Raw genomic sequence first — 12,612 nt, forward strand, 5'->3', positions numbered from 1 at the left:
GCATTAGCCAATTCTTTAAAGTAGATCCCTTTGTGTGTGTGTCCTATTGGTTGTCTGTCTGGAGGAGTCTGAGACACTAGATAAACAAAGTAAGAATGTGTATTTTTTTTTTTTTTTTTAAGGTATTGGGGATCGAACCCAGGAATGTTCTACCACTGAACTGCATTCTCAGCCCTTTTTAGTTTTTAAACAGGGTCTTGCTAAGTTGTCCCTGTTGGTCTCGAACTTGCGATCCTCCTGCCCTAGTCTCTCGAGTTGCTGGGATTACAGGTGGGCACTATTGCACCCAGTTCCCTGCTTTTTATATATGTTGGTCTCTGATTGGTCCCACTTTAAAGATGGGGAGACTGAGACCCAGAAGAACTTTCCCCAAGGTCCTGAAAGTGATAAAGCCAGCCCTCCCAGCCATCCTGGTGGGGTTTTCTAGGGCTCCCTTGGCTCCCGCACCCTGGCTTGACCAAGCGCTGTTCTGCACTTCATTGTGCCCCTATCTAGGTCTCTGCCTCTCAAGACGGCAACCAATTAATGAATCCAAGAGGTCTAATCCAAGAGGTCTGATCATGGTGTCTACATGGGGTGAGCTCTTACCTACCTCGGTCCACTTGTAAAGGTGCTTGCAACAAGAGGCAGGACACAAATGACAAGTGATGTCATTTTAATTGTTACACTTACCACTGGAACTAGTAGGGGGAAGGGGAGGGGGTAGGGGCAGGGGCAGAGTGTGGGTTCTGGCTTCATGGGTCTAAGAATGCCAGGTCCTGCAGGTATAGCCTCAGGAGCAGACATAAGAGGTGGCACCAGGCCAGGCTCCAGATGTCAGGCTAGGATTGGGCCCTCCCTGGGAACCGTGCTTTCTCAGTTCAGTGTCCCCAGGCTCTGGGGTGGTGTCCATCCGTGGAGGTGCAGTTCAGCAGGCCCAGCCTGGGGACAGGTCCAGACCAACCAATTCTGCAGGTTAGCACGCAATTCCTTCCCAAGCTGGTGTGACAGTCAGGGGGCAGTGAGAGTCCCATGCTGGTCAGATCACCACGCAAAAATTCTGGGTAATCCGCCGCCAGAAGTTGCGACTTGGGCTGCTGAGAGCCACCTCAGCTGCCTCCTGGAAGACCGCGTGGACGTTTTCATCCAGCCGAGCAGAGCACTCAAGGTACACCACTGCACCCACGGACCTCGCCATCTCCAGGCCCTGACAGGGAGAGGTGGGCGGGGCTGCCGTAAGCTGGGGGCGCTGGCTGGGCCTCACCTCCCGCCTCCCGCCTCCCTGCAGCCCTCCCAGCCATCCTGGTGGGGTTTTCTAGGGCTCCCTTGGCTCCCGCACCCTGGCTTGACCAAGTGCTGTTCTGCACTTCATTGTGCCCCTATCTGGGTCTCTGCCTCTCAGGACGGCAACCAATTAACTTCTGGCTCAGCCAGGCATGCAGCAGAGAGCAGACTTCCTCTGTGGGCCTCTGTGCAGTGGGCGGGAGGGGTAACTCTGATTTGCTCTTTCCCACCTTCTTCCTTCTCCAGGAGCCTCTTGGAAGCTGTCTAGGTAGCATTTCCAAGTACCGGCAGTTCCTGACTCCTGGCAGCCTGCAAGACCCCTAAGTGTGCTCCACACCAGGCATTGGGGAGAGGTGCCCAGAGGTGTCCTGTCCCAGTCCCCTTAGACCCAGGCTGGGCTTCCTACCCTGTGGTAGGTCACAGGCTCTGACCCCGTTTTCCGCAGCTTATTCACCAGAGCCTTGTCCTTGCGCAGGTCAGTCTTGCAGCCCACAACGATGATGGGCACTCCTTTGCAGAAGTGAGTCACCTCCGGGTACCACTGCAGCAGAGTAGGGGGGAGTTTGAGTCAACAGAAGTTCTGGGCTGGGGATGTGGCTCAAGCGGTAGCGCGCTCGCCTGGCATGCGTGCGGCCCAGGTTCGATCCTCAGCACCACATACAAAGATGTTGTGTCCGCAGAAAACTAATATTAAAAAAAAAAAATCTCTCTCTCGTTCTCTCTTTAAAAAAAAAAAAAACAGTTCTGCCCTCCCAGTGGGCCATGCTCTTGCTGCCCTGGCTGGACTCCAACAACCACGAGCAGAATGGGCAGAATGGCCAGTATGCAGGGAGCAAACTCTCAGGACCAGGCTGATCTAAGAACTTATGTGTGTGAATGCATTAACCCCAGGGCCCTAGCAGCATATTCTGTAATAAGCCCATTGTACAGATGTGGTCATGGAGGCAGGGAGGGGCTATGTAAACTTGGCCTTGGTCATACAACTGGAAATGGTAGGATTTGAGCCTCAGGGGGTGGGGCCCACAGCCCTGTTCTCCCCTCCCCCAATCCTGTCTCTCTGAAAGGTAAGGGAGCTCATGACCACCTCCTAAATTGGGCCAAGTATGTATTTGCTTAAAAATAAATCATTTCAGCTGGGCATGGTGGTGCATGCCTGTAACACCAGTGCCTCCTGAGGCTGAGGCAGGAGAATTGCAAATTTGAAGCCAGCCTGGGCAATTTAGCAAGACCCTCAGCAACTTGGTGAGACCATGTCTCAAATAAAAAGGGCTGAGAGCCAGGTGTGGTGGCACACACCTGCAATCCCAGCGGCTCTAGAGGCTGAAGCAGGAGGATCGGGAATTCAAAGCCAGCCTCAGCAAAAGTGAGGTGCTAAGCAACTGAGACCCTGTCTCTAAATAAAATACAAAATAAGCGGGCTGGGGATGTGGCTCAGTGGTCGAGTGCTCACCTAGCACATGCGGTTCGATCCTCAGCACCACATAAAAATAAAGGCATTGTGTCCAACCACAACTAAAAAATAAATATTAAAAAAATACAAAATAGGGCTGAGGATGTGGCTCAGTGGTTGAGTGCCCCTGAGTTCAATCCCTAGTACCTCACCCCACAAAAAAAAAGCTGGGGATGTGGCTCAGTGGTAAGGTGCCCCTGGGTTCAATCCTCAGCACCAAAACCCAAAAATAACCTACAAAATTAAATAAGATAAATCAGCTTACAAAATGGTTGCAGCACCTGTCTGTCTCAACTGTCACCCCTTGGAGACAGCTCCTATCTCTGTCACTGCTCTGTGGAATGGGAGGCCATGAGGGCTGAGTTATTTTAGCCTGGGCTGCAGCTGGGGCACCGGTGTCGGGGGAGGGGCCTTCCATCTCCAGGAGTGCCCAGCGGCTGAGTGTGCCTCTTCAGGAAAAAGTGGCACAAACTGTTCAGCTCCTGGGGTCAAATGGGCCTCAGTAGGGTCCTAGGTAGATGCTGCACAATGCGACACCTCTAAATCCAACAGGGAATTCTCCCAGGTCTGTGCCCAGGTCCTATCTCCTGGTTCCCAGGGCCTCTCCTCCTCCACCTCCTCCTCGGGAGCTTCTCTGGCTCCCAGGTCCTCCCCAGTCCCTGGCAGCTCCTAAGTGCCCAGCCTGCCCTCCAGAGGAACTGCAGACTCCCGCCTCTGCAGACCTACGCTGACGCCTACAGTGGGGGCGCAGGACTCTGGGCACCCCCACCACCCCAGCCTGCTCTTTCTCCTGCTGGGAAACGGCAGTTGCCACTTTCCCGTTGCTCTGGTCCTAACTTCCCCCTCACCCCCATGACCAGTTCATCAGCCGATTCCATGGTCTGCCTCCCACAGCTTCAGTCCACCCTCCTCTCTCCTCCCTTACCCAGATACCCCTGTACCCCCGCCACCAGAGCCCAGAATGGCACCTAGCACAGAGATGTGCTTAATAAATGGTTTTGAATGAATGCAGGTGAAGGGCTGCCTGGGTTCCAATCCTAGAGGTGACACTTTAATAGATGGGTATCTTTGGATAAGTGACTTGCCTGGGAACAATAATAGTAGCTACTCTGAAATATTGTTAGGGGGATTAGATGAGCAAATAGACACATATGAGCACCCAGGACAGTGCCTGGTATATAGTAAGTTCTAGTAAATGTTGCTGTCCCCATCCTTGTTATCACTCATGCTGTCACTGGCTGTGCCCCGAGGAATCTTGGAATAGGCCACTGCACAGAGGCCCTGGCAGTGGTGGGTGAGGGACTGTGCCAGGCTGGGTAGAGGATCTCAAGGGACTGCATCCTAGACATCTAAGGGCAGCCTCGGGAACGTTACATGAGTTGGGGCATCCTGGGAGGCCTGGCAGCCAGCGGTGGAGACATTGGGAGGAGCTGCTGAGAGTGGCTGGAATCTGACTTCATGGTTCATGCCACCTTGGGCAGGCACAGCTGGGGAGATAGTTCCTCTGTGTCCCCCAGCATTCTCACAGTCATAGTGGAAAGAGCCAGCTTCTGAGTCTGCAGTGGGGACAGGCAACAAGCGCTGGGCTGGGAGTCAGAGCAGATTCTGCCTCTATATCCCTGGAAGACGCTGGGCCAGTCCCTGCCCACTTCTGGGCCTCAGTGTGCCCACATATATACCCAGGGCACCAGACTCAGTATCAACTAGGGTCTGCCAATCTCTGATGGTCAGCTGGGTCAAGGGTGGGGATGCCGTGGCCTGGGCTATGGTTATTATGGAGCCTCCCCACTACCCAGTACCTACCCGGTTAAAGACGTTGTCGAAGCTGTTTGGGCTGGTGACATCAAAGCAGAGCAGCAGGACACTGGCATCAGGGTAGAAGAGGGGCCGTAGGCGGTCATAGTCATCTTGTCCTGGGCAGAATTGTGGGGGGTCACTCCTTCCAGGTCTCTTGCCTGCTGTTGGCACCTCCTGGATAGGGAGGCCATCCCAGCAGGTAGGGGCTCTGGAGGGCCTAGTTTTGTGCCTTATGTGAGTATCCCCCTGGGGTGGTGCTTACCTGGCCTGCCTTAAGGATGTGCCAGCCCTGGCCTGGGAAGAGCATTTGCCAGGTGGCCCTGCAGCAGGGGCAGAGGCTAGGTAGAGCCAGCCTGTGGGAGACTGAGCAGCTGAGGCCCACTGCCATTCGGGAGCCTGCTTTGCCTGGGCTTGGGGGCTGAGGAGGAAGGGACAGGTGGGACCCCACAAAGACACCTTAGCTCATCCAAGGCAAGAGGAAAACTCGGATGCCTTCAGTTTAGCTTTGAGTTCACCCCTGTATGGGTGAGGCCAGAGGCCAAGATCAGGATCAGGTGGGTCTCAGGGAAGCTAAAGCCAGGGTGGAAAGCCTGGGAGGCCAGGACCAGTCCACGCCTTGAGAGCCCAGAGCTCTGGACTCCTATTTGTCTCCAGGACTCAGGGGCTTCCCTGGGATGGAGGCCGCAGACAGGTGCAGAAGCCAGGAGGGATCAAGTTCCTGGGGGCCCCCAATCCTAGCCCACACCTGTTCCTTGGAGGCTGGCTGGCTTCCCAGGATTAGAAGAAAGGGACAGGGCTTTGTCCCAGGCATCTGGGCCCACAGAAGTCCCTCTTGCACCCTGCCCCCACCAAGCCCCAAACACCCACCTGCTGTATCCCAGATTTGGAGGCGAACAGGTTTGCCCTTCACTTGCAGACTGACGGCATACCGCTCAAACACTGTGGGGGTGTAGCTCTAAGGAAGGAGGAAGGGGGAAGGGGAGGTGAGGAATCTTCTAGGAGGGGTGGGGGCTGGCCAGCACCCAGGAATGCAGCACTGTCCCCTCCCCAGACAGTGTCCTTGTTTCTGGGAAGGCTCCCAGGTGGCCTGCCTGGAGGGGAGGCCTAGAGCCGTGTGGCTAAGACCTCCTCCGTCCCTGGCCCTGTTTACCTCCTTTATAAAAGATTCAAATCCCTGCCAAGGAGCATTGCTCTCAGGAGTCAACAAGATACTGGGGGTACAGACCCTTGCAGCCCCTTGCACAGAATTGGCACCCTGTACATGCCAGTTACTGGCGTTTTCTTTGTCCTCCTGGACAGGGTCCTCCCATTTCTGAGCCTTCATTCATGCTGTCCCCTCCTCCTGGAATGACATCTACATCTGTTCCTTGTTCCTTCATGGATTCGTTCATCACACGAGGACCTTCTCAAGGTCCAGTTATAGACACAAAGGAGCATGCCACAAACAAGACTCAGTCTGCCCAGGGGTCCCTCCTTTGCCTCTCAAGCTCTTGAAATTCAAACAAGACCCATGTCAAATGCCCCTTCCCGGGGTTGCCTTTCCTGATCCCCTCCCTGGGGCATCTCTAGAGCCTGTCATCCAGGACAGAGGCCCCTCCATGCCCTGCCCTGTGTGAGCTCGCTGCTTCTCCACAGAGGTCACACACATGTGAAAGAGGACAGGTTCTGTCCACAGATGAAAATGCAGGAGTGAAGAGGGAGGTCTTGCTAGATGGGCCTTGGGGTTGGGTGGGGGGGTCTGGGCAAACAGAGGGGGGGGCCTGGGGACTCCACTGTGTCACTATTAGGCCCTCCTGCCCTGGGGGCATTCTATACTGTCTGCATCTTGGGCCTCGATGACTTGCTCAGGTTGGTTGGTAGGGCCACAGTGTGTGTTCTCTGTTCTCTTCCCATCCCATGCCAGGTGGGGCCCCCACCCGCCTGTGACTCAGGAGGACTTTTGTGGCCTATTTACTGGCTAGCCCACTTGCTGGCCATCTGAGACAGACAGGCCTTGGCCGGTTGGGAGGAGCAGCACCATAGTAGCAGGACAGTACTGACTCCAGGACACCTGGGAGGCCACAGAGGATGGCGGGGGTCACTCAAGAGTGGGCAGCTGGGGAAGAAGGCCTTGGATCTGTCACTCTTGTCATTCTCTCTACCAACTGAGAGTAATAGGGGCCCAGCCATCTGCCCACCCCCCACCTGCCTAAGGTCCTTTGCCTGTTGGGAGACAGTGTGACCTGGTAATGTAGGTAGGATCATTGGTGCTGGGATCAGCTAGGCTTGGCTTAGGGTCTGGCTCTGGCACCTAACATTTGTGGCCTTAGGCCAGCTCTGTCAAGGATTAAAGGGGAAGAGTGTCACCTTATGATGTGGTAGGGGGATGGACTGGCAGGAAAAGCCCCAGAACAAAAGCTTACTAAACTTAGCTGATCGCCAGAGGCAGTGGCTACCCTATCCCCTGTCCATCCCTCCTCAGCCTCTATATTGAGGTGTCTTCTGACCCAAAATGCAGGCTGGGTGACACAGAGCTCCTGGGAGACACTCGGTGTCTTGCAGAGATGTGAGTGGTGAAGATCTGGAAGCTCACCTTTCACTGAGGCCCTTGAAAACTCGTGGCCTTTCCTGGCACCATCCTTGATCCTCGTGACCTTGGAGAGCAGTACAATCTTTGCTCTCCCATTCTCCAGAGAGGCCCCAGGAGGGTAGTGATTTGGCCCAGGTGATATGCTAGACAGCTGGGCAGTTACAGAGCCAAGTCCCCCTGGATCTAGAGCCCAGATTCTGTCCCCAGCACCTGCCTCTCCTGAAATCACTAACTCCAACTCCTGATGCCCGGAGTGTGCAGGAAAGTGATCAGGCCGCCCCTATGACTTGAATTGTCACTGCCCTTCCCCTTACTCTGGAATGTGGCCCCGGAGACACTCTATACTTTTTATTGTGTTCTTTGACCCCCAGGGAGGGTCACCCTCTGTCCATGGGACAAATAAGTACCTAATCTTATCTGCTGAGCTATACTCAGTCAGGAAGGCAGGGCTAGGCCTGTATTGGGCCAGGACAGAGATGACTCAGCCCGGGGCCTGCCCTCATGGGGCTCACACACCAACAGTGGATCATTACAGAATCGGGGACCCAGCTCAAGAGAGGGTGTCAGAGTCTCCCCAGGAAGGATGCCTATGGGGGCTAGACCAGAAGGGCTCAGTGAACTGAGCAAGCAGAACTGGGTCCTGCTGCCTCTTGTTGACATTTTGGGGCCTTTGGGCATTGGCCCTGTGGAAATGGTTGTGTTCCCAAATTCCAGCCAGAACTGGGCAGGGGCTGTCACCCAGCCCTGGATCCCTCCCTGCCCCAGGAGCTCTGTCCACCTTGCTTTCATCTGCCCTGTACCTGAGGTTGGACCCCAGCTGATGAGTCATTGTGGAGTCTTCAAACCCCCAGTCTGCTCTCCAGCCTTTGTTTAGGGGAGGAAGCCTGGGAGATGGGACCCCATCCTTCCTACTGCTGGCTCCCTAGGCTTCCAGGGTTGCCTGAAAGAGGAGGCTGAGTCCAGTGGGCAAGGCATTGGGGCTGGTCAGCCTGGGCTGGACCAGCACCACCACAGCAGGGCTGTGGCCTCTAGGCAAGGCTGCCTCCCTGGCCTATTTTCCCATCTGTAAAAGACTTTCCGGTTCTTGAATCTTGTGGTTCTTTAATAGAAGGTGCTTTTAAAGTGCCAGGGAAACCAGACAAAGAGAGTCCATCTCTTGGTGATGAGCATGCCCACCTCTCCCCTGGCTGCCCCAGCATGTCCTCCAAAACGGTCCATGGAATGTAAAGTGTGCATTTCCATGTTGTAAAGCTCAGAAATTGCCACGATCTCACCACCTAGGATGACCGATCCAGGACATCAGTGGAGAGGGGCCGCCCTTCCACACCCCAGTCTTGTAGATGCCCTCCCCTGGGCCCCCTGTGGCATCTCTCCAGCATGCCATCATAATGGTTGGGTTCCCATGGGCATTATCTGGGGGGCCTAGAAACCCACCCCCAACCTAAAAAAATCTGCAACTAGCCAAAGAAAGTGATGTCATTCAGCTCCGCAAACCACAAAATGAATGGCTGGATGTTACCACGGTGGAAAGAAAGGCCCCGTGCTGTTTGCAGGCCCGGCCTCTCCTGCTTCCACCATCAGAGGCCTGTACAACCCAGGAGTGGGGAGGCTGGACACCACCCATGGGCTCCTTGGGCTCTCACTCCTTCCTGGGCCCAACCCCTGCCCCTGGCCTGGCCCTTGGTGCCTGGGGAGTCCATCTGGACAGCCAGTCAATAAGAAAGTCAGAGAAGGACTAACAGTCAACAGGCCCAGGGCAGCCAGGATGCGCCAGGTGTCACGTTGAGATGTCCGGTGGCCTTACCTTCCTCTACCTCATGACCTACCAGGTCGCTGTGGCCCATGGGGCAAAACTGAGGCCCAGAAAGGCTAAGCAAGTTACTCAGGGGCACTGGGGTTCCTTAGAGGAGAGCCCAGGTGCCAACCCAGCTGTCTGACTCCAGAGTTGGCCTGCTCTTCTCCTCTGAGGTGTAGCCAGGGGATGAGCACTGCATGGACAAGGGCCAGAGAAGAAATGATGTTTCCCAAGAAGGACATCTGCCAGTTTTCAGAGAGTCCTTCTTGCGCGCAGGCTCAGAGCTAAGCACTTGACCTCTGGTAACAGACTCCTCTATTAACTCAGGTGGTCACTTTCATTATTCCTATTCCAGTTAAGGAATCAGGCACAGAGAAGGGGAAGGGCACACAGCTGTAAGTGGCGAAGACAGAAGACACGATTTGAATCCTGCCAAAGACCTCGGTCTCTCAGCCTAGATGTGCCAAAGGGCTCCCTTGGGATGTACTCAGGGGGTCCAACTCAGTCTCTGGGTCACGCCTCCCGGGTAGGTGCCATTTGCCCGACGTTATATATGACATCTCTGGGAACTCCACTCCCCAGGGCAGACTGAGAAGAACTCTGCCCTTGACCCCACACCCTGCCAGGGCCGCGTGCACCCCTGCACAGACAGGGCGCGCTGGGTCGCGGAGCGCGGGCACTCACCTCCGGGAAGGCCCCAGCGGCGAAGACCATCAGCAGCGACGTCTTCCCGCAGCCGCCGTCGCCCACCAGGACCACCTTGACCGACCGCGCGCCGGGCGGCGGGTCCTCGCCCTCGGCCTGGGCCGCCCTCATCCCCGGGCGGGCGCGGGCTGCGGCGGCGGGCGCGGGGCAGGCCCGGCGGGGCAGGAATGTGGAAGGGGCGGGGCGGCGGGAGGAAGTGCGACCGGGCGGCCCGGGGGCGGCGGCCCGAGCGGGCGGCCAGGCCCAGGTGAGACGCCCCCGCCGGGATGCGGGGCGGGCTCGGGCGCTCGGGCCGAGTCCCTTTCAACCGCTCGGGAAGCACGATTGAGCATCTGCTGGGTGCGGGCTCTGGGTCACAGGAGCCCTGGGTCCTCGGGAGGGCACCCTGGTCTTGAAGGGGAGGAGACGAGTAGCTGGGCCCCCTAGAGGGGCTGGGGTGCGGACAGGGAACGAGGCGCCTGGCCGGCCTCACCAGGGAGGGAAGTGGCTCTGAGCGAGCGGTGACCTTTGCCGCATGAACGAATGAATGACACCGAGCACAGCACGGTCCTCCTTCCAGGTGTTTCAGGCCAGGTGGGAAGGGGGTGGCCTACCCTGCCCCCTCGTTCAGCACCCGGAAGCCTGCTGCAGGTGGCTGACCACTTGTTTCACCTTGGCTGGCACGTGATCTAGGGAAAGCCATGGAACCTTCCATTCATAAGGTGCTTAAAGCATGGTCTGACGTGTCGGGTTCTTCGGGTTTAACCAGCAAAGATAGTCCCAGTTTCCAAGGGCCTGGGGCCTGGGAACTGTTCAGGACAAGGTCCCTGCTTTGAGAAGCCCTCAGCCTAGAATGGGAGAGAGGCAGGACCTTAGTGTGATAAGACCCACACCAGGGAGGGACAGGCGGAAAGGAGTAGGGGAAAGGGGCTCCTCACCCAGGATGGGGGAGTCAGAAAACCCTTCTTACAGGAGAGGCCAGAGTCTTAAGGAATGAGTAAAACACGGTGGAATGAGAGAGAAAAAAGGGTGTTCCAAATGAGGAGGCGGCATGTGGCGTGGTATGGAGGCAGAGTGAGGGGAGCCCCGCCCCCATCCTTCCCAGGGAGGGCGGTGGGCACCCTTTGGTTGGGAGCTGGTGCTTGGAACACTTTGGATGCCAGGAATAAATCCAATATCAAACTGGAAACTTACTGTCACCTGACCTCCCCACCCCTGTTAGTGACCAGAGTTTAAACCTTTAAAAAATGAACCCAAGCTGTCTCCTCAGATCTTGGACTGGACGTTGAAGTGAAGCTTAAGGGAACAGGGCAGAGGCCTGTGTGTGAGGAGGCAGAGCCCCACGCCCCTCATTCCTGTCCCAGCTCACCCTCAAGGCTGGCTCAGCAGGCTGAATGGAGCTTCACCTGGACGGAGGGAGCCTCCCCAGGACGGCTCCACCTTTCAGGTGTCCCTACCTCCCCGAAACTACCACAGGGCTGGGCGGTGACTGGCTGGGCGTGCCCCGCCCAAGGAGTGGTGAGGAGGGGCCCAGTCCCCCACGATCAGCTGTCAGCCTCGTCATCCTCATCGCCTGTGCTCCAGGCTGCTGTCATCAGGCAAGCTGGAAGGCAGGTGGGGCCAGACTGAGGGTGGAGGGAGCTGAGAGTCAGGCCTCCGTTGCTATAGGAATAATCATCCTAATGACATGCTTGATGGCTGTCATGCTTTACAGTTTCTCTGAACTTTGCCTAATAGTCACAGTGCCCATTAATGGAATGCAAACCATGTGCAGGAGGTGGGAGTTTTTAGTCCCATTTTGTAGATGAGGAACCCGAGGCTCAGAGAGGTTAGTCCTTGTCTGAGCTCCACAGCTAGTAAAAGGCCTAACTAGAATTTGGACCCAGGTGTGACCTCAAAATCAGACCTCCAACATCACCCCTCACGTGGGTTACTGCATTTAGCTCTCAAACTGCAAGGTGGGCAGGGCCAGGGAGCTGCCTTCCCCATTTTATGGATTTGGGAACTGAGTCTTAGAGAGTGGCCACAGATTGTCTTAGGCCAGCAGGACCAGAGGCAAGATTTGATCTCCTGATGTCCAACCCAGCCTCACCCCACCTTATGCTTGTGCTCCTGCAAGAGGCAGATTAATCATTGGGCCATGGCCATCTGCCCGGTTGGTGAATTTTCCCCCAATCTTCTGGACCACATTGTTTTCCTGGAGTTTACTTTTGGATGGAGTGGTGCCCAGGTCACACAGTCGGCCTGGCCAGGGCACTGTTTACTATTTTGCTGTTTACTGTGGCCACTGTTGATTTTCAGCCTGTGGGTGACTCAGCCCCTCCAGGCCCCGCCAATCCTGAGCTGGGAGTCCTTTCTGAATCCAGCAGAGTGAATGACTGCCCCAAAGAAAACACGGGAGGAGCAGAGAGACTGGACCAGCCCTCAGTCTTGCAATGCAAGGGACCAGATAGTATGGTTTAGCCCCAGCCAGGGCATGGCCACTTCAAGGGCGGGGACCATGGTAGACTCATTGCTGTGCTCCAGTGTGTGTCAGGTGGGCACGAGCTGTGGCTCAGGATGTTGTGTCCAAGGGAAGGCCTGGCTGGCTGAGCAAGGGGTGGATGGAAAAGGATGGAGTGAAGAGGAAGAAGGCGGCAGGCAGGTGTGCTGGCGGAAAGGAACCAAAGCTTGCTGGGATGCGTGTGTGACACACCAGAGGGGGCCTGGCCAGGGCACTGTTTATAGACTGCTCCTCAGCCCCTTCCTGCTCCCCAGCTTCTGCCCCATTCCTGACACCCTGTCCCCACCCTCCTGAGTCTGATTCCCAGGAGTCTCTGCCTGTCCCAGTTGATTCTCTGCTGCCCCCGTGTGGTCTCTGCGCTGCCATCACTGCAGTTGCCTGCTGGGCCTGGGGTTTCCCGCTTGGGATATGGGGTGTTCCTAGGTGCCTGAATGAGGAAGGAAGTGCAGGCCAGGGGAGCAGAGCCTCAGAGATGCCTGGGTCCTGCCCCTGGGTTACCTGGAGTGTAGCTTACAAAGCACTGGCTCCATACACCTCCTCTGGACCCTCCC

At 56.3% G+C, this 12,612-nt stretch overlaps 1 protein-coding gene across 1 annotated transcript; it reads right to left on the reverse strand.

Moving 5' to 3' along the window:
• Positions 1-657: 657 nt before the first annotated feature.
• Rhod (ras homolog family member D) lies at positions 658-9,730 on the reverse strand. Its single transcript, XM_027944638.2, has 5 exons — positions 9,559-9,730; positions 5,378-5,465; positions 4,517-4,626; positions 1,670-1,804; positions 658-1,186 (listed from the first exon to the last, which is right to left on the reverse strand). The coding sequence occupies exons 1-5, from the start codon at positions 9,688-9,690 to the stop codon at positions 1,019-1,021; spliced, it is 633 nt and encodes a 210-aa protein (XP_027800439.1). The 5' UTR covers positions 9,691-9,730; the 3' UTR covers positions 658-1,018.
• Between the last annotated feature and the right edge of the window lie 2,882 nt (positions 9,731-12,612).

This window comes from Marmota flaviventris, chromosome 9, assembly GCF_047511675.1.
Source record: "Marmota flaviventris isolate mMarFla1 chromosome 9, mMarFla1.hap1, whole genome shotgun sequence".
Lineage (NCBI taxonomy): Eukaryota > Metazoa > Chordata > Mammalia > Rodentia > Sciuridae > Marmota > Marmota flaviventris.

Coding starts and splice junctions, on each gene's coding strand:
- Rhod (XM_027944638.2), bottom strand. CDS start 9,690: ATGAGGGCGGCCCAGGCCGAGGGCGAGGACCCGCCGCCCGGCGCGCGG. Junction 5,466..9,558: donor CCGCTGGGGCCTTCCCGGAG/GTGAGTGCCCGC, acceptor CTCCTTCCTTAG/AGCTACACCCCCACAGTGTT. Junction 1,187..1,669: donor AGCCTGTGACCTACCACAGG/GTAGGAAGCCCA, acceptor TCTCCCTGTCAG/GGCCTGGAGATGGCGAGGTC.